This window comes from Pogoniulus pusillus, chromosome 36 (assembly GCF_015220805.1).
Source record: "Pogoniulus pusillus isolate bPogPus1 chromosome 36, bPogPus1.pri, whole genome shotgun sequence".
NCBI classification, from domain to species: Eukaryota; Metazoa; Chordata; class Aves; order Piciformes; family Lybiidae; genus Pogoniulus; species Pogoniulus pusillus.
The window spans coordinates 6,376,921-6,398,596 of NC_087299.1; the positions used below are offsets into that span (position 1 = coordinate 6,376,921).

The 21,676-nt window shown below is 43.9% G+C and overlaps 1 protein-coding gene across 2 annotated transcripts; it reads right to left on the reverse strand.

Annotated features, from left to right (window-relative positions):
• Positions 1-324: 324 nt before the first annotated feature.
• On the reverse strand, positions 325-16,016 carry GABRD (gamma-aminobutyric acid type A receptor subunit delta). 2 transcript variants are annotated; one of them, XM_064171932.1, is made up of 9 exons: positions 15,930-16,016; positions 7,897-8,009; positions 7,029-7,096; positions 6,365-6,585; positions 5,515-5,597; positions 4,029-4,166; positions 2,947-3,099; positions 2,165-2,376; positions 325-1,235 (listed from the first exon to the last, which is right to left on the reverse strand). In XM_064171932.1, exons 1-9 carry the CDS (start codon positions 15,995-15,997, stop codon positions 936-938), a joined length of 1,356 nt encoding a protein of 451 aa, XP_064028002.1. In that variant the 5' UTR covers positions 15,998-16,016; the 3' UTR covers positions 325-935. The 2 variants fall into 2 exon arrangements, with proteins under 2 accessions (XP_064028002.1, XP_064028001.1); XM_064171931.1 differs by having other exon boundaries at positions 2,947-3,102.
• Positions 16,017-21,676: the final 5,660 nt, after the last annotated feature.

Sequence of the window (21,676 nt, forward strand, 5' to 3'; positions counted from 1 at the left end):
TGCCTTTTTTTTTTTTTTTTTTACTTCACTCAGCTATTTAGGGGCAGATGCAAAGAGGATGTTTTCAGAGGCACACATGGTAGACTCTCACTGAAAAAATCAAAGAAATTAATTCTCAAGTCTTTCCTGCAAACTGAGTCTGAGTTCCTTCCTTAGCAAGCACCTTGACATTTCCCTACATAGAAAGCCTGAGCTTTCCCTGAGTTTCTAACTCACTTTTGTCTCTTTTCAGGCCTATTAAACTAATAAATATCTCTGTGTTTAAGTGTTTAAACTTTCATTAGTTTAGATCTGAGAGTAATGCAATCATCATTAGCAAAGCAGTAGAATTGTCTGTAGTATATTTTATTTCATGCTGTGAGTAGGAGCATTGAAATGTTCTGAATACTTGAGCCAAGACAAATAATAATTTAAGAAAAAGCCTCCACTCCCTTCTGTTCCCCTTTTACTTTGTTCATCAGATGTTTGTGATTAAAAATCCCAGCTTTACCACTACTGTTAAACCTTGACCATCCCAGAGAAGGTTGGATGCAGAAAATCACTCCTATGTTTAAGCCAGAAGTTAGCTCTTCCATTAGAAAAAAGGAAATGATCTGAGTGTGAAAAGCCAAATCTTCTTTACTGATCAGCCCTTCAAGTGGAGGAATCCCATGAGAATTTAAACTTGTGCTGCAAATATGTACATTTAAAAATTGTCTGATGGTAACAGAGGAACTAAGGAGCCAGGATCACTTGGCAGAGCACAAATCAGCTTGGTCAGAAATGGCTGCTGTTAGGAGGAACTGACTGCAGGACTTCCTTGGCTTTAGCAACGTCTCAGACTCCTCAGGAAATACTTTGAGCAGGGATGGATCCATACAGTTTCAGCAAGGGCTTTCAAGTCTGTTGGCACTGCTCACTTTGCAGCTCTTCACATGAGTGTTCTGGTTTGGTGTTCACATTGTGTATGCAACCCAGTAGATAACATTGACTGCTGCAAAGGCTGCTGGGAACACAGCTCTGGCATAGATATCGATGGTGTCAGCATCAATGGGCTTAAAGAGGGACTTCAGACCACCCTTTTTGTCCAGTTTCATGATCTGATGCTGTTTTCTTTCTCCAGTTTCTATTTCTATTGTGCCATACGATCCAGGCAGGCTCCTGGGAATTCGGTGCTGCCTGTTGGAAATGACCAATCCCTGGTTCACACCAGCTATGGAAAGGGAAAACAGAACAATGGCGTTCTTCACGTTGATCTGCAAGGCAAAGAGGAGAGCCTGTGACAGCCACGTGCAGGGCAAAGGTGGTGTCCTCATCCAAGCCAGCCATGTGCTGAAATACCTATGGGACCCATAAGTGCTGGGTGGTATTTATAACTTGCCTTGGCAGAAGGACTGCTGGAAGGCTCTGCTACCAGCTCTAAATTCTGGCTATCCTTTCACATACTCTGAATCACCAAGACAGCAGGTCTAGGCCCTCCCCACTGGAAAAAACTGACTGACTGACTTTAAGAAGAGGGTTAGCCCATTGTGTTGCCAAAGCCAGCAGGCAGCTCTCAAGCTCTTGTCAAATCTAAGGGAATGTGGAGGTAGGACAGAAAATTAATACGGATCCATTGTATCCACTACAGCTTAATAAAATGAACTAATAATAATCACAAGTAATTCCCAAGGTGCCAGAGAGTTCAGAAATAGGTAGGCCTGGACTATGAATTGTGAATGTCAAAAAAAAAAGGTTCTTTAACCAATTCACTCTGCTTCATCACTAACATGCACATGAGGAAAGCAGCAAAACCATCTGGAGTTCCTGGAAGAAATTTCACCTAGTGGATTCCTTTGTTGAGTTTCACTGGGCTTTATATCCACAGAACTTCGAGCCATACTCACCTAAACTGACCCTCTGCAGTTCAGGTGTAAAATATGTCACCTGCAAGTCACAGCATTCAGGACTACAGCCTAGTTTTGTTTTGCTGATATCATTCATTATGCTGTAGCAGAGATAAAAGAGTCTTAGCAGGAGCTCTGAGGAATGGCCTTTTCCCCCATCTCATCTAATACTGTCATCACAACTTTGCTCTGACCCTACAGGAGTAACTCAACGTTAACTTAACTTACACTTGTGCAGCAGAAAAAGGTCCTAATGCAGGGTGATTTGCAAAGTTATTCACAGTATTACACTTACTGACCTCTGCACTCTGCCTTCTCGCTTTGATCTTGTTCTTCTGCTTTTTCATGTAGTCAGCATTGAAATGTGCAAATGCATATTCTACCAGTGCAGCAAAGACAAACACATAGCAGATCCAGAAGTAGACATCAAGAGCCTTGATGGCAGATGCTCGTGGCAGTGATGAGCGGGCACTGACCATCAGTGTAGTCATAGTAAGAACAGTGGTGATACCTGCAGTGCAGTGAGAGAATTTACTTTAGGCTTCAGTGCACACTAACAAGTGTATTTACTAACACACTGAAGCTGAGGAATATTTTCACAGCAGAAGCCTCTTTAGAGGTTGGCTTCTGGTTTTCCAGAGAGTTGAGCTTGTTAAAAACAGTTCAGTTGTATGACTGAGGCAGCCTTGAACACAGTATCTTTGGGGTTGTTCTTGATGGGGATGAAGCCAGAAGACTTTATCCTCAGAAACTTTTGGATCTGGACTTGTAGCTCAGGCAAATAGACCCACAAGCTCTAGGAATATCTTTTTGTCACTGTCTCAGTTCCTCCAGATCAATTCTTTAGACACCTGCCTCACACTCCCTACTGCTATTAACCATCCTTAGATGGTCACTGTCTGTTCTCTACTGAAGGAGCTGCTCTGAAATGAAAACTGGAGGAAAAGCCTTTAGCAGACCCTCTCCTCTGCCAGTGTAGACACGGGGTTCATAAGCACACCTTTGTGGGAAGTGGAGGTTATTGGAAAGCATCACTGCAAGTCAGCATGCCCCTCAGGGGCAGCTGCCCAGGCTGCTTTACCTAATGACACCCTGGCAGGCACAGCTGACTGGCTGATCCAGAAGGACACCCACGACATGGCCACTAGTAAGATAGAAGGGACATAAGACTGAATGATGTAAACTCCTCGATTGCGACGAAGGTGGAAGTGGAGACTGAGCCTGGGGAACTGACCTGCTGGAAAGAAAGAGCAGACAAAGAAAGATTCCAACTGTGTAAATTACAGTTGAACTGATAATCAAAGTAACAGTTCCTGTAATGGCACAGACCCACATTCTTATCTTCCAGACAGGGATCACAAAATGCTTTTTTGAATGTCACTCAATTGGTTGTCATGAACCTTGCACAAGGTGCTGCAGTTCTCATCAGCACTGTTAGCTAAGAATAGGTCAAATGATTTGTCTCAGGTCATATCAATGCCAGATCTGAAAATAAAATCATGAGTCTTCTGGAATAACAGTATTGCTTCAAAATGTGTACAGTCTTATCATCTGCTGTAGAAAGCCCTCTAGATACTAAATTTAGATTTTTTAAAAGGCCAAGTTAATTTCAAACTCAAAAAAGAGCTTAGAGGAGATGTGCAGCATAAATGAGAATATGAATACATGAAAGAGGATGAAAAATCAGCAGGAAAGAAATGACTCCAATCTTTCACAAACATTGCAATAAACCCAGTGATAGGCACACACACCACTGACTTCTACTGGATAGAATTAGAATGATCTGACTGTACGTCATAAGCCTCATAACATCAGGGCTAATGGAAATTTTTCTTTATCCAAACTTACAAATTAGGTCAAGAAAACGTGAGCTGTACCTCAAGTGGTTTTTATCAAGTGCTAGCTGGCTACTCACATGCAGAATTTTGTCCAACATACAGAGCTAAAGGACATAATATGCTGCAGTGGCCACCTGAAGACTTAGGTTGGTGTGTTGCAACTGTAAGCTGGACAACACTTAACAGAAAATGTTCTCTCTGTCTTAACTGACAGACTCTTAAATTAGGTACTTAGGAAGAAGGATTTTCTATTACAGACACAGGAGGTTTCCCTGTGCAGGAATAGGTCAGATACTGTCCCCGAGCTGAAGACAGATCCTGTTACCAGATTTGAAGTTCATCATTTCTGTTGTGAACTGATAATTGGTAATTGTGAACTGAGCCAGTTGCAGCTTGTCCAGCCCATGGATCTCATCCTGGTTTTCTGACCAGTGGTAGACGATGTCCTCTGAAGAGTAGCCATCTGCCAAAAGAAAGCTGAATAAACACAAAGTTTGAGGAGGAAATGAACTTAGAGGACTCATAGTGGAAGTCCTGACTTTCATCAGCCTCACTGCAAACACGCTGTGATTCAGTCTGGACCAGTCACTGTCCTGGCAACATCAATGTTGCCAGTGTCACATTGGGGTAGCTTCCCTACAGGGAGAATAATCCAAGTTGATTCCAATTTGGCATGGGTGGCAAGTGGAAGATAACTGCTAGGCAGAGGTTCAGAGACATGAGAGAAAAGGGATAAGCATGAGAGATTTCTGTAATGTGCAGATCTGTAGGAAATCAATCTTTGCTAGTTTGGCTGCTAATGGACAACTTGCCACTGCACCATTCATTTGTTTAAAGAGGCTTTTTTCCTACATGTTTGTTTCACTGAAGTCAAACCCCTCAAATTCGATTAAAACCACCACCAGAACTCCCTGCAGAACTTGCTGGGAGGGAGAACTGATTGCTGGTTCCGTCTGCTGTCTCTGCATTTGGTGATTACATAAGCAAAACTGGAGATTGCTATTTTTGACAGGATAAAATGGTATTGTGGTTAATTGCCTAGAAAACAAAGTCAGTGCTAAAAAGCATGAAGAGACACTTGCATCAAAAGGCCACTGGATCTGCTCACAAACTGCTGCACACAGCCTCAGGAACCCTCAGGACTCAAAGGTTACCACCTACAAAAGGCAGTCCATTGGCACTGACTGAGTGGCCCCTGCTTGGGCCAGTGGTGAATTTCATTCATGACTATTAATGCTTGTGGGAATTACACACAGATTGAAGATAAAATACAGCTTGGGCAAAATATGGATTCATTCTTCACCCTCCTGTGTGAGTATAGATGACTTTAAGCCAATCCAAGCAGGATTCTGTTTGCTTTCTGTCTAACAGGTATGGTAAGCTAAACAGTGGCACTCATCAAAAGCAGGGAAATGTTTCTTTTTCCTGTTTTCTCATTGAAAAATAACAAATAGCACATCACAGCTTGCCCAGGGACTCTCTGCTTACCCTCACTGGTTGTGATGCAGAGCTCAGTAAATGTTAGTGACTGCCACAACTGCACTGGGTTTTCATCACACACCAAGTTCCAGACAGGATAGTAAGGTTCATCTCCCCTAAATTAAATCCTACAGATCTGAACTGGATCAGAGCTGAACTGCCTTGGAAAAGTCCACAGTCTGATGCCCCACACACATGTTTGTGCCCTTCTAAATGCTAAGGCATCCCCAAAAGTGGCATTGACTAAAGCAGGACTATTCCAGCAAACCCAGTACCATATATGCAGGCTTTAAACAAAGCAGAGGTTCTGTGAAACACTACTCAGCCCTTACAGCTCTCCAAGTCCAACATGCATTCCTGCTCATCCATCGGGTACTTGGAAAGGTCCATGTCACAGGCCACTGTTGAGGTAATCCTGTTCCAAGCAATGGGAACACCAGTTAGTTGCATTCAGATGGAGCCTTTTCTTCATCAAAGACTAAGTGAAAACTTTGAAACCTTAACAAATCCTAATGCAGGAAACTATTTTCAGAATCCTTATGGCTACTGCCTTTCCTGTGGGAAACCAAAGGGAGGGCAAGTAGAGGAAAGGCCAAATGTCTGATGTCAGAGGATGCTTCAGCTACTTCTGATGATAACAGGGACTTTAAGTCAAATCTGCCCTCTTTCCCTGTCCCAAGATCACTACCAAAGCCTTAAGAGTCACTTCAAATACCAAAGGTGCACACTCAGTATTTTTTAGAACATGACACAATTAACTTTAAATAGTTACTGAGTGCTAGCAAGAACACTCCTCTAAAGTGAGGAAATACTGCTCTTCCTGTCTGAAAGATGGGGATCTTGATTCTAAATCAGGCTCACAATTCCCTTGGAAAACAGTGAGGGAGCAGAGAACAGAATCTTTGCTCTATATTAGCATCCCCTTGCCTCGTGACCAAATAATTATGAGCTGCTTCTCTCTCATTCTGAAAGTTATCCATGATCAGGCCGTGGAAAATGTGTTAGCTTTGCCAAAGACAGCTTCCTGGCAGCATAGCCCTTGTAAAGGAGTCACCAGTCCTCCCAGTCAAAACTAATAACTATTTTAGGAGATCATCCTAGGAACACTGAGTGATTACTTTATAGTAAGCTGTTCAAAAAGCTAATTCATGTTGGAGTACACTTGTGCTCTCCCTCGCTCACCTGATGCTGTATAAAATGACTCCATCTGGCTGGAGCCTGATCAGTTTGTTTTCCACAGTCACATCGTGGAACCAGGCAGACTTGGCATTCACTATGAAAGTATCTGGCAACCAGAGCTTGTCCACAAAGCGGCTGTCTAAGCCCAGGGTTTCATTGGTGTGGTTGTAGGACAGACGATCATCTCGCCAGCTCTGGTGCAAGAACACCGTCATGGTGTACTCCTGGGACAAGGAGAAGGCCAGTTAAAAGGTGATGCTAGGCAAACACAGAGATCAGACCTTGGCACTTGGTGAAAAAATACTGTATTCGTCTCAACATGTACTAACTGCCTCCAGGGCAAATAAGTCTTTCTATGCCCAATCAATCACAGAGCTGCCCAAGGCATTTTCCCTTCTGTCCCATGCTTCCTTCTGTGGCGAGTGGAGCCAGACTATCCAGATGGGTCACAGAGAATGTGCTGCAAGAGCTGCATTTGTCTTAATGAAGAAAATCAGTTCATGTATCTATCTCCACAAGTACAACTTCTGGGTTTAAAGGATATTCTTGTGGCAGTTTCTCCACTCCTAATGTGTTGGAGATCAGCTGTCTCTCTAGTTGGTTTTCTATGTTTCCTACCACTGCAGTACACAGGTTCACAGCTTGGGAGGTCTCACTGCTAACTTACCATGTTCACTTCTGAGATGTGGTCAATGCTGGCTACTTCAATTGCAAGAGCAACATTAACAGGAGGGCCTGAGGGAAAAGAAAAATGTTTGAATGGGATGATTTACATCATCATAGCACCTAGAAAGTGATGGTTGACCCAAGACTGTTCCATACAGAGTGAATTCCTAAGTGTTCCTGTGATAAAGCACACTTTGCAAATCTAATCTGCCTTAAAGCAAGAGATTTAAATCTTTTACAGATTTCATAGAATCATAGAATCAACCAGGTTGGAAGAGACCTCCAAGATCATCCAGTCCAAACTATACCCCAGCCCTGTCCAATCAACTAGACCATGGCACTAAGTGCCTCATCCAGTCTTTTCTTGAAGACCTCCAGGGACGGTGCCTCCACCACCTCCCTGGACAGCCCATTCCAATGCCAATCACTCTCTCTGTGAAGAACTTCCTCCTAACATCCAACCTATACTTCCCCTTGTTCTATTGGTGGTTGCCTGGGAGAACAGAACACCTCCTTTGAGTGATAATGAGACAGAATCCTCACTTCTGACATTTATGGAATCCTTTCTGGAAACCACACGACCTAGCTGAAGGCAGCAGGACTTTGAGCAACTGCAGAAATTGTCACCATTTAATGTAATCTAATCCAAAATTCCTGCAGCTTAGGTATCAGTGGTTCAAGAAGTGGATCAGCAAGACAGCTGCACTGCTACTTCTTGTTCAGAATCAAGTAAATTGCTGATTGTCATTTCCACTATCCAACCAATAAATGACAACCACCTTTTAACCACCTAGAGGATGAAGTTCATGTGGACATCAGAGGGTTGAAGACTGTAAGGAACAAAAGAGACATTCTTCTGCAAGTCTCACCTCCAATCCCAGGCCTGAAGTTCCGTGCATACCCCTTCATTAAATCATCCAGGTTGGGTAACCAGGAGATTTCGATGTTGGAACCTATGTAATCTCCAATGTCATTCATAGCTCTAGGTAAAGAGAATAAGGATCTTTTAACACTTGGCCATGTTCACCAACAAGAAAAGAGCAGAAAATGGAAGACACAGGTTCCTCTTGCACCAGAGACCACTTCCAGTACGATCAGCTCTACAGGCAGTTTAGTGGAAAAATTAATGTATATAGGGAGGGAAACAATTTCAGATAGTTCTCTTGAAATCAAAACCTATTTCAGGCAAAACTGCAGCCTCTGTCTGAGATAGAAGCAATGCTTCTTAAAGTTTTGTTGTTCAGTAATGTAAAGAAAGCATGAGGGAAATGAAGCCACCTTGTATACTACAGGAAATGCATCTGTGGATGCTGAAATGCAGCTATCAGGGTAGCAGGACATGGCAGCTGTGACAGCACCCAGTACCACTATGGAAGAGCTGAGCTCAAGAAGGCTGAAGCTTGGTTTATTGTCAGGTGTGACAGGAAAACAGTAAGAATTCCACAGCTGAAAGATTAACATCTTCAGTGCTGTGAAAAGTGCCATTGGACCTGAGGAGAATGGAAAGCAATGCTAACAGAAGGTGTTCAAACACCTCTTCTAAACAAAGGCAAGCATATCTTGTCTTCTTTAACTGTTTCAACTGAACTGGCAGCCTTCATTTGAAGATCTGTGCCTGCTCACTTAATTCCCCTTGCCAGCACTCTGACTGACATGGCAGGAACAGAGACCTGAAGGGCTGGAAGTGCATCCACCACAAGTGTTTGTAAAGAGAGAAACTGCCAGAGGTTTGAGAGGACCTCTATCTGAACGCAAATGCTGCGTGGCAACTCTGTGAACACTGCTGTAGCATCTTCCACCAACTCCAGCAATAAACGTGGAATTAGAGAGCCACACATCACTGGTAACAGAAGAGAGAGCTGCTAAACATCCACGGAGGGCTGCACAGTCACCTATGTTTCTGCCTTGTTACTTATGTAACTTCCTTAGAGCGTCCATGCGACATTGACCCACATAAAGCACAGGGGTTTTCTCTTGCAGATTTGCAGTCTGGGCCTTCAGCTCAGCACATGCAGAGTATTCTGTAACAGCCAGCTCTCATAGGGCACTGAAGGAAAAAAAACCTTTGATTGGTCAGAAAATTTTGGAGCAAATTACATAAGGAAGGAGTTGTGGGATTAGGATGAATAAATCCAAGTTTAGAGCAGCAGACACTGAACACTTGCACTGATGGAGCTGTCAAAGCTTCAGTGACCTTAAAGCACAAGGACACTGCTCCAATGTGAATCTTCATTAGTTCATGGCAAGAGGTTAAAACTGGGCACATGCACATTAAATTGCATTTCCTCCCCATCAGCACACTGCTGTATATTCATCTCAAAACACTATCTCACATATTCCTCATATTCCTTCATCTCTTCTGAATAAGGATCTTGGAAGATTCAGAGCCATATTTTCAGCTACAGAATTTGGAATAACAGAAGGGCTTTGAAGATTTATAACAGATGCTGACAGGGTTTTTTTCCTTCTTTATTGGGTCTCATCAACTATATAAACACTTCTTTCTATCAGACTGCTGCTTCCCATGTGCTGGTCTTTCAATCACCCAACTGTCAGTATTTATTTAAATGAAATTATAGTTTCATAATACTTGGCAAGATCCAGCTGCTGAGGTCTGGCTTTCTTCTGCAATGCCATAAAGCACTACAGGTCAAAAATGCTTTCTTTTCTTTTCTGGTACATTCATTACCCTTTTCTGGAAGTATTAATGCTAACAGGTTATATAGAAAACAGTTCTGAATGAAGGCCTTGGCAGAGAAGACTGTGTTGAAAGGCTGAGAGAACCCAGTTTATGCTTTTAGAATCATAGAATCAACCAGGTTGGAAGAGACCTCCAAGATCATCCAGTCCAACCTAGCACCCAGCCTCATCCAATCAACTAGATGCATGAGACACAAAGGTGCTAGGTATGAGCTGTGTAGATTTGAATACCATGTATGTCTGTGAGAAAAACAACAAAGCCAAATCCTGCTGCTCCCTCTCACCATGGCCACTGCTAAGAATTCATCCCCAGGTAGCTGACTCCTAACCAGACCAGTCACTTGCTGTAAAAGCAACGTCACTGCAAGGACTGCCAGGAGCCTCAGCTATCCTGTGTCTTGTATTTTAATGGCACTAAGGAAAGCCAGACAGCTAAAAGAAGTTACAACGAGGAGAGTTGGGTTAAACACTACAGGCTGGAGCTTGCCATGTGTTTTAAGCAGATTACAATCTAGAGGGAGTTTTACTTAAATATCCATGACACAATTAAAAAGATTCTTGCTTCTATTATTAATAAGCCTTAGGGTCAGATCATCAGTGTAACAAATGCATTGAAGTTAGCAGAGCTATATGCACATAACACCACTGGGGGTTATTAAAGCATTACAGAAACAATTTTATGGCTAGATTTACTTTGTAGATGTTTATACTACTGGCTCATTTGAAAATCTCTTTGAAATGGGCAGCAACATTACTTGATTGCTGCCAGTCCCACTCACAGACTGGCTCCTAGGTACTCAAAGAGAAGATGTGAATCAGAATAACCTACAGTTTCATTTGCAAAGAGCTCTCATGGAGTTACCAAAAGCTTTTGCTAATATTGGGCTTTTTTCCTGCAGATGATTAAGGGACTAGAGCATCTGTCACATGAGGAAAAGCTGAGAGCTGGGACTGTTTAGCCTGGAGAAGAGAAGGCTCAGGGGGGATCTTGTATATAAACACTTGAAGGGAGGGTGTAAAGGCAGCAGGGCCAAGCTCTTTGCAGTGGCGCCCAGTGACAGCAGCAGAGGCAGTGGGCACAAACTGAACACAAGAGGTTCTGCTTGAACAGCAGGAGACACTTTTTCACTGTGAGGGTGACCAAGCATTGGGACAGGCTGCCCAGAGAGGTTGTGGTCTCCCCACTTGGACATATTTAAATATCACATGAACATGGTCCTGAGCAACAGGCTCTGGGTGGCCCTGCTTTAGCAGGAGGCTGTCCAGCTGACTTCCAGAGTCAACCTCAGCCATTCTGTGATTCTGTGAACCTGTACAGTACCTTTAAACTACTCAGTGACTGCTTTAAAGAGCCATAGCCTTCACATGACATTGTGTCAGACCAACATGCAGGCTGATGGAGCAAGGGAAATAATACACATGTAAGAACTAATGTAGTAGGGACTGCAGGCTTGGGTGTATGACCCAACATGGTGTAAATGAGTCCAGCATCTGCTTGTGTCAGTCTGAAAAATGCTCTAAAGGCCTAAAGGCAACCCAGCTCCTCCAGCATAGTAGAAGCCTCCCATTCCTGTGCTTTTTGTCCCTCAAGAATATTAAGGGAGAGAGGAAATAGCAAACTCAAGAATATTATTCCACCAGCAATATTGTCATTTCTTTTCTACCTAATGAAGAGAGAAGTGTGAATATCAGCAGACAGTACAGCAGTGCTCACACCAGTTTGTGCTAACTACTTTGAGCATTCCTCTAGACTTCAGTACATCTGGTACATGAAGGGTGGTGGGACAATTTCATTCATCCTTGACAAGCAGTTTGGTTTATATATGGCCTAAAATATGATTCCTTTATTGTACCTGAAAAAGGATGAGGAGCATAGAAGAGATGCATTGGAAGGGATTAACTTTTTGTAGTGTAAGCAGTAAAGATGAAAAGAAAGGAAACTACTATTAGTTGAGTCAGCAACTTCACTTCTTGATGTAAGCTGCTGTAAAGCTTGTTTTAGTAAGAAAAGGACTTTGTAAAATTAAGCTTTTGGGTTGTAAAATCCAAGGTGCATAACAGCTCCTCACAAAGCTTATCTTTACTTTGCACCAGGCCAGAGCAGGATGCCAAGCTTACTGAATGGCAACACAGTCCTGTGTACTAACATCACTCTGGAAGTCATTTCCTAATCCAAAGCTGAAGAAAATAGGGTTTTATCCACATTCTGACTCTGCAAACAGCTCATGCCAAGCAAATATTCTGGAGAATATATTTGCATCTAATATATTTGCATCTGTCCATACCTAGAACTTAAGCACTGTGAGAACTTCCACAGAGCTTGTTGTTAGCCGTAGAAATCAGTTGATTAACCTATGAAGAGAACAGTTCTCTTGCACACTAGACAAAGGGAAGAGGAAATTACCATTGGTGGATGTGGCAAAACTGTGAAGGACTTTGCCTCACAAAACTGCCTTTGATACAGGTTAGGGAAAGCAGCTCCAAGGAATGTGATTCAAATGCCAAAGAAATGCATCTCTTCCAGAGCTCAGTCCTACCAGTCCTAGAACAAAAACTACACACATCCCAACAACATTTCTGACCTCTTTCTTCCAGCTGCTGCAGGACCATTGCATCCTACTAACAAGGAGTGATCTGGAGGAGAAGCATGCATCAGCTTGACCAGCACATCTCTAAAGGACTTAAGGCAAGTGAGACATTAGCCTGGCTTCGCTATCTTCCAGAATGCTGATAGAAAATGGTTGCTAGAAATCGACCAATCAATTACTACTAGAAAAATATCTGCTAAGTATTTAAATCACACCAAGGCAAGAGGCAATCAGCACATTGTGTGTGAAAGAGTGCACTAGAGTAGCTGAACTGGAGATGACATTAGCAATATTCATTTTACACAGCAGTGCCAAAAGCTCAGCAGCACCTCTAAGCCAGTGGCCACTGAGGCTGGTTTTAGGTCACACTTTTAAGGAGAGGGCACTAACCTTTTGGCAAACATGCATAGCAATAAGATGTAGAAAATCCATTTTGCAGCTCCTGTTTCTTCTTTGAATTTGCTAACCTGATTCTTTTGGGGACTGAGACATAGTTGTGACTGGAATCTTTTAACCTGGTAGAAATACTGGTTGGACTGATCCTGGGGACTGGGATGGAGCACAGAGCGTTTCTCTGAGATAATCTCTGGAGGGCAAATATCCCAGATGTCATTGCCACTCAGGAAAACTTTTTTTCCTTGTTAAAAAAAAAAAAAAAAGACAAGGAATATCCTGCAAGGTCAGTGGACAATCTGCCTCTGTCAAACTCTAGGATTATCCAGAGCAATATGTGTATCCTTCCCATCTGCCATTCCTGACTCTAAGTGAAGCTCACTCTAAATACGTTTTGTGTTTTGAAATGTAATTGAAAAGGCATTAGGCTTAATTCATGGCAACCTTTGAACACAGAAGCCCTTGTTTCCTCCCTGTGAGTTCTAAGCTACAGAAAATTGACCACTCCCTACATATATTCTTCTGTTAAAGCTGCTGTTTCCACGAAGAGAAGGAAAAGGCTGCAGGAGACACAATTCTATGCAAATGTATGGAAGTCATTAAGTGCAGTAAAACCTAAAGTCTGAAAGATACTCCCATTTGTAATTAAGGAAGTAGCAGCTCTTTCAGTAAGGAATTCCAAAGTACAGACATGCACCCCAGAAGTCCTCTCAGTAGTACTCTTTCCCCATGTAGATGAAGAAATACATCCCTAGGTGTATCTCGGCAGATGATCTCATGCACTGTGACACATTTATTATTGCAGCATCCACAGCATATCAAACTGGTGAAATAATGGAAGCTAAAGTCTTTTCCCCAAAGAGCTGCCAATCATTTAAATGCCAAATTTCTTGCCTTGAGCAGACCACAAAATACTGCTTTTTAAAAGTGTTTACCTGAAAACAGCATTGTCAACATCAGGTGTGCTGACTTAGGTTGGATTTGGCTTCTTCACCTCAGTCAAAGAGCACACAACAGAGAAATTGCTTCAAGTACAGCCCTGTAAAGCACCCTGAAAGTGTCTTCAAAAATGCCATGAGGAAGCAGGCTACACATATTCCCCACTTCCCTCCTCTGCCAAACCTTGATGCTATTTTAGGAGGCAGATCTGCCTTTGGAAGTCTTATGTCATAGCACTGAGCTCAGAACTTGCTGAAATGTTCTTCCTTTTTCAAATGCTTACACCTGTCAGTAGACAACAGAGAACTCAGCGTTGGATGGCCTCTGCCATCACAGCCACAGGTCAGGTCCTTCAGCAAACAGAATCAGAGCAATAAGATGTAGCTCCTGGCAGTTTTGCCTGTTATTATAAACCCACAATATTCATAAAATGCTGCTCTGCAGAGAAACATCTCTTACCAAATGTAATGCCAAATCACATTACAGAACTTCAAGGAAGAAGTTGTTATGTTAATGTGTTTTTTGGGCCCTTACAAGGGGAATTTTTTTCATAGGTCACCTTTCACTAATTTTACTAAAGTAAAGATACAGTTTTGGGTTAGTTTTGTTAACTCCTGGGGAGTACACATGTGAGCAAGGTTACCCACTTTTTACAAGATTACACAATGCTCTGCCTAAATCCTGGCTTCAGGAAACTCTTGTGCTAACCACAGCAGCTTGCTTTGACCATTGCACCTCTTACACTTTGGCATATTTGGCAAACCACTACAAATCCCTCTGCCACCAGCATATCTTTCTAACAAAGAGCTCATCACTATTGTGTAACTGGAGGAAGAAAGTCAAGTAAGTAGGTAATTAATCCAAATACACAGTAATTTATCCAACAAATTATAGGTTGCACATACTCTGGCAGTTGCTGTGCCTAGAAACATCCTTGAAAACAGAAGCTGAAAAGGCTGACTCGTCCTTCAAATTCTCTTTTCTCCCCCTTCTTTTGTACTCAAACACCACTTTTCAACCAAAATACTTCATGCAAGCCCAAGTGCAGCCAGAGAAAAAGGATCATTGAAACTATGGGCAAGATCTTGATGCCCTTAGGTCATAAGCAGATTTTTTTCTGCCTTCACTCTAATACTGGATTGGTTCAGAGCACAAGGGTGCCAGCATCTGACCCTGGATAACAGATTCAAGGTCATAGGACAAACCATCATGTCAGTCCTGCATAAGAGTAGTTGACTTGACTCTTCCTCTAATGCAAGACCCTTTTCCTTCCCAGTGAAGAAAATCAGATCTCACTAATTAATTCCCCAAACTCTAACAGCAATGTTACGTCTTACTATCATTATCACTTTGCTTCTTACACTCCTCCAAAGCTATTAATAATATCTACAAAGTAGGAGTAGGAAGACCCCTTGAATACCACAGCCATCTCTGCTCTGGATGATGTAGGCATCTTTTTACATGCAGCAAGTTCTTTTTTACTCCCCCTTCTATTTTCATTGCATAATCATGGCAAGCTTTCTCCACACACAGCCTCCAGATCTAGAGAGAATATATAGAGACCATAGCTGGTTGCCTAGCTAACACCTTCAGAATCAATGTGACTGTGAAGTGCAAACATGTATCTTTACAATCCATTATTTTAAGAAATGGTTGGCGTTCTTCAAACATTTTTTTCCTAAGATTTCTGCCAGTCTCTTCCTCTTCTCTCAAGTTCAGGAGATGTAATGAACCCTTTAGAAAGCAATGTCTGTATTTGGGTTTGGCTTTTCTTTAATTGTGCCTATGGAGGCCCTAAGCAGAGATGTTCAGTTCGTACCCCACTGGTTGTGCTGGGTTTATGGATGAGTTTCATGTTGCAGCAGGCCCCCTACAGAGCTGTTTAAGGGGATGAGGCTGTGCAGTGCCATTAGAAAAAGTGATTGCCCCCAATTTAGTGTTGAGTGCCCTCGGGGAAAGGCTTCCACAGGCATCCTTTTAAAATGCACCCCTGGATTAACCCAATAAACTGCTGCTCCTTTGGCAGAAGTGCATCCTCTGCTAGAAAAAGAAGGGAAATAAAAACAACACAAAAACATGGAACACATTGAGGAAACTCTTCAGACAAGACCCCTTTTTGTACTGGATACTCACTCAAACAGTCACAACCCTGGGCATCCCTGGGCAAAAGTGGGAAGTAAGGAGAGATGCACAGCTACAGTCAGACCTGGCATTCTTCACCCCATCACACCGAAAGAAGGGCAAAAGCCAGGCTAGGAAAGAACAATAAAGTGTTTTCTTACCTGATACACCTGTGCTGCTGGGTGCAGAGTAGAACCAAGGCAGGAAAAACCCAGGTAAGAAATTCCATTTTACTCCCACTTATTAGACACTGGCAAACAAAACCCAGGTCTCCTGGCTCTCTTGGCAGCTCCCGAGCTCCAGTAGTGTTGCCATCCTCGCCGTGCTAAGTTGAACTGAGTTTGAAACGATGTATTGCTGCTCAGCAGCAGCAGCCCACACAGCCCGGGCAGTGCCCCGGAGCCATGCAGACAGGCAGCCAGCGGTGCGGGGCAGGGAGCGGGGCAGTCCTGCTCTGCGGCCGCCCCTCGGTCCGGCTCCGCGCCTCACCCCCGCCCGGCTCGGCTGCCCGGCTCCGGCATCGCTCCTCCGCTGCCTTCAGGAGTGCCCGGCGCTTCCCCGGGCCGGGCCGCCCGGCTGCGAAGCTGCTTGCCGAGGAGAAGCTCCAAAATGCCCGAGGAACGGCAGCGAGCGCAGCGGGCAGCGAACCACAAGTGCTGCGGGGGCAGCGGACATGTCCTGGGCGGACGCTCACGGGGAGCAGGCGGGAGACGCAGCCCAGGCTGAGGGCAGAGGCACCGCGGCCATGGGGCAGCCCGGAGCGGGGGGCACCGAGCGCGGGTTCAGCCGGCACAGGGCGACATGGGAACCGCCGAGTGCCGCCGAGTGCAGCGCGCTGCCGCCGCCCCCGCCGCCGCCCCCCGCTCCTCCCCGTGCCAATCCCGGCGGCACAGCTCCGGGGCGGCCGCAGCCGGAGGGAAGCCTTCCGAGGAAGAGGGAATATCAATAGAGAGAAGTCTTGTGAAGGGAAACTGCCATCTCCTCGCCTTCTCCCAGCTGCCCCGGGCCGCCGGTACCGCCGCGGAACTGGCAGACCCGAAGTCTGCCGAACTTCTGCCCCGGCGCTTTCCGAGGAGCTGCTCTGAAGTGCAACGCTCCAGGCCAATTCAGCAGGCAGGGCGCTGGGAAACTGCACTGGCGATGCTGCGTCCCACGGCTGCTGGGGGCTGGCATCCTCCGCGTTCGGTAACACCCTGACCGTTCCCTTTGGTGCGTGGCACACTCCCGGGACCGCTGCTCGCTTCGCACCGAACAGGACTCAACGCAGGAGGGTCCGGGGGGCAGCCCGGCCAGGCTCTTTGGAAGTTCAGTTTCAGCTCGACTTGTCGACTTCTCCATATTCGCTCTTTCCTTCTCTCCTCCTCCACCTCCTCTGCTTTTCTGCGCTGTTCAATCTAGAATGATAATTTCAAACCAACCCACAAAGGAAAAATTGGGAAGGAGACATTTAAAAGGAATTCTATGATAAAGCAAACCTGAATGTGCAGGCACCTTAAGCAAATGAAAGGATGCACCTGGGGTAAAGTGTTTCTCTTTCTGTAAGCTTAACTTTATGTTCTAACACCAGTATTTCAAATGGCAGCTCAGGGGGGGTGGGTGAGGGGAGAATAACAGCTCCGTGGATCCATGGGGAGATGTATACAACACACACACATGTAAGATCGTATGAACTTGGAAGAATGATGTGGAGTACTTTTCTTTCTGGTCTTTTCTCTCCTCTGCACATGCCAGTGGAGAGCTAATGCACACCAAAGAGAAAAAGACCAACATTTGAACTCAAGTGGTTGGACTGTTGCATGAGAACTGTATTTCTGGAGGTGGCAAATCAAAAGATTTTTAATTGGCATTTTCAGGATGAGATACAGAGCAGAATGATTTTGTCTCTCTGTATAACAGAACAGATTTACACTTTTCAGGGCATTTTCAAATGATGTTTTTTTCTGTATTTTGCCTGTTCTCAAGGCTGGTGTTCCAACAAGCTCTCTCCCTCCTCTGAGAAGTCCTTGCTATTGTCTTTCTCTCAACAGACAGCTGTCATCTCCTTTTCTAGTACAACAGCAAGAGTTGTACATCTAGGAGTGTGTGTCTGTGTGGATCTCACAGGTGTATGACACATGTGGGTGTGTGTGCCTGTGTGCTGGAGTAAGTGCATCATGGCAACACATGCTCCAAGGCACAGATGTTGCTACAGCATTTGACCGTTAAGACAAGTGAAAATAAAATGGCAGTCCTCTGAGAAGATCTTTACCAAAACAAAGGTGTTCCTGCCACAGCTACTCTTCCAGCACTTGCTCACTTTGATCCCATGAACTTCTCTGCTGTCAGTGGTTCTGCAAGAAAGAGGAAAAGTATCACCTACTTATTTCCTCTAAATTCATTAAAGCAGTTCTCTGTCTTCCTTCTCCTTCTACCACTGTGCTCCTTTGCCAGTGGCTCTGCAGCCCAAACCAGTAAGGTGATAAGCACAAAGTCTTCCATGCAGTTGTGATGGGAATATGTTTCAATCCAGGATTTTAATACATTTCCTGGGAAAAAAAATCTGGGAATCAAGGTATAGTATCAGGGTTCTGACTATTCCTGAGAATAACTGTCCCATTTACTTCACTGGGCACAGCACTGGGATATTTAACCAATTGCTGAAACAACCTTGGATAATCATGGGTGTATGTTATAGATTTGGATTAATGATGTCATCATGCATAAAAGAACCAGGTACAGGGATTCTCCCATCACAACCATAATAGTGCCTGGGTCTAACAAAATGTGTTGGGTTTTTTTTTTCCCAGGACTGATTTAGCTACCACTTTGTGTCTGTAGGAAAAAAGTTATGTTCCAAGATCCATTCCCAAAAAATCCTGAAAGAAATGTGTAGCTTCTCTCAGATAAATCAATTACATTGGATGCTCACGGGCCTTAATTACAGCCTCTGTATTAGAGAGAAGGACAAATGCTAGGTCATTCAGCCTTGGGTTTAGTTGATCCTGCATCCAAATACCTAAGCAAAACAAACTGTTAGATATATGCACACTCAAAATTAATTATTCCTATTAGCCAATGGGAAGAGAGATAAAATAGTAATGATCAACAATATATTTAATTTCCTGCAGTTCTGGCAGAATATCCCAAACTCTTTACAGTCAGTGACAGATTAAATTGCTCAAGAGATAGATTAAAAAGAAACCCAGCAATGTAAATTGCTATTAAAACATCAAAACAAAACCAAATAAATAAGCTCCCCAAATATTTCTCATCTAATCCTCTTGAAAATAATTAAAGCTTTCCTTTAGCTGCTGGCTGGGAACTGTCAAATATTCTTACAAAGATGGCCCATGATACTAAATGCTCCTTAAGCCCTTTTGTCACTGCTAAATGAGTGCCTTTCCCTGATCCCTATAGCTGCGGGCACTGGCTCCTCTGGAGATACCCATCCTGGGAGCTGACCTTGCATATGGGCTCAGCTGCATCACCAGAGAGCACACGAGGTCAAACAGCTCTCCAGCGTGACCAGGTTGTCAGGGCAGAGCTGCTCAGTTGGGAACAAACTGCAGGCTTGGCTGTTGCGCACATAAAGCCAGAGCAGAGCTGGCAAAGCAACCCACTCATGACTACTGTGACACCTTGGTCAGCACCTCCATGGCATCTGACCTTGGCAGTCCATCAGAAGTTGATGGGCTACAGCCACACCTGGACAATTTTGCACATAAATACCACTTAAACATTAGTTGTTGTCACTACTACATTAACAATTACTGATTTTGGAGGTATTTACCCTCTCTCACGTAGTAAGCAAAAGTCTTTGAATTGATATTTAACTAAAATTCGAACCACAAACCCAGGTTTGAGAAGCTACCAATTCTTTTTCCTCTGGAACATCAAAGAGGGATGACTTTTTCCTGATCATAGTCACCTATACTTTTGTAACTGCCACCATAACATTAATTAGAGGGCATCGTTTGATTAGACTGAGGTGAAATATGCTCAGTGATTTGATCCAGATAACGAGTTCTCACTGTCCTCCATTACCTCAGGATTGTGAGAGCACTGCAAAAGGTCATCATTTAGATCTCTGTCACAGTTGCACTGCATTACCTGATATTCTTAACAGAGCATTTTCCAAACAGGACAGGTGTTTTTGCTGCCAGCAAAGCAATGATGTCATATTGCCACAGATCAGTTTTAGAGGCAAAAACCACACCACATGGATCATTATTTTCCCTCTCCCACGACTCCACACAAACAGCTTGGGAAGGACTCCTGTGGCAACGTCACCAAATGTCCTCAGATATACAAATTACACACTTATGCCTATTTCTATAAATGAGATTTGGGAATATCAGCAGCAGTTGCATGGTGGGAATATTTAGTTCATTTCAGAGGCTGTAGCATGCTTGCACTGTCTGTCTGTCCCTGGCCCCAACACAGATGTGTCTGTGTTTACTAGGTATCAGTCTGACCACAACATTCATTATCCTTTCACCTAAAGCACTGGCTGAGAAATGCAGTTTTTATCTGTTTCAAGATAGATGCTTTGTAGAACTTCCCCTTCCTCAGTCAGCACAGATTTATTTTTCTTCTAACCATGAAGCATGCTGTGGCTACACACTTTGCTTTTCTCTCTGTGCAACAAATTTGGGCTGAAATTTCCCACCTTGCCCCTGAGTTAGGTTCAGGACTGGAGATGACTCTTACTCCAGATGTGTTGCTCTCAGTACTGCATTTCGAGCTGATCTCCTCCTAGGCCATTCCTCTGTGAAGCTCCCTGACAGCAAACACCCCTCTCATTCTTTCTTATTCCATCTGATGTAGTAAGATAATGATGAGTCAGTGCCACGATGCTTATCAATATTTTGCCACTGTTTACAGTCCAGCATTGATCTGTATCACAGTTTAGAGGCAGACAAGTTTTATGTAATCTGAGATGAACCACACTGCAAAGAAAAAAAGAAACAAGAAAAAATTGATTATTGGCATGTTTTCTGCCTAAAAGCTAGAAAGGCTCCATATATGAGCTGCTGTCACCTTGGAAACGTTCAGAAAAGAAATGCCAACTGCCTGTGGAAGCACAGTGTGTGGCCATAAAGCAAACAGAACTGGCCACTTCTACCAAGTTTCTAACTGATCGTGAGCTGGTACTAAAGTAACTTCACTGAAATACCTCTGTATTTAACTCTGCAGTAAGAAAGACCACTTGGTGCCATGGTCTGGCCTTGAGCTCTGTGGTAAAGGGTTGGACTTGATGATCTGTGAGGTCTCTTCCAACCCTGATGATACTGTGATACTGTGTGATACATATTCACTCCATCACCCAGCTCCCTAGAGGTGTGTCACTGCTGGTCAGTGCCCACAGAACCTGGAAGAGTAGCATCAGCTGATGCCTTGTTGTACATCTAGTGCTTAGACCTGGGGTAGGTCTCCTGATTTTAAGCTGATAGACATAAATTGTGGCTTGGGAGCTAAGAATTTGTCTGGGGAGCCACAATTTAGCATCCTCAGAAGAGCTGCAGTTATCTGTTCTTGCTTCTACAGAGGGGAAACCAATCTAGATTGTCCTGCGCTAGTGCCAAAGTATTCGCCTGACACCAAATCATGCCCAGAGGGCAGGAAATCCTGCAGGCAGATGCAGCTGGTAGTGTGCACTCTGAAACCCCTGCTGCTGATTGCAAGGGGGCTGTTGAAAACTTGAATAACAAAACATCTGGTATTTCTGTACTGAACTGGATTAGCAATCTGAACTTTGTTCCAGTTCAGGGTGAATACTACATCAACATTTCCTAGGGAGCAGCAACTCCATTTCTAATCATCTCTGCACGCTGTGTCTCTGGCTGCAGCAGTGGTTATAAGCCATTGTGGTTTACAGCACTTACCTATCAGCTCTCCTTCTCTGGCTCCAGGGCTCCTTAGGGTTTTA

Excerpts from the sequence above, each read along its gene's own strand:
- GABRD (XM_064171931.1), bottom strand. The coding sequence starts at position 15,997 with ATGGAATTTCTTACCTGGGTTTTTCCTGCCTTGGTTCTACTCTGCACC. Across the intron at positions 6,586-7,028 it reads ACATCTCAGAAGTGAACATG|GAGTACACCATGACGGTGTT; the intron begins GTAAGTTAGCAG and ends TCCTTGTCCCAG. Across the intron at positions 2,377-2,946 it reads GCCTGCCAGGGTGTCATTAG|GTATCACCACTGTTCTTACT; the intron begins GTAAAGCAGCCT and ends ACTGCACTGCAG.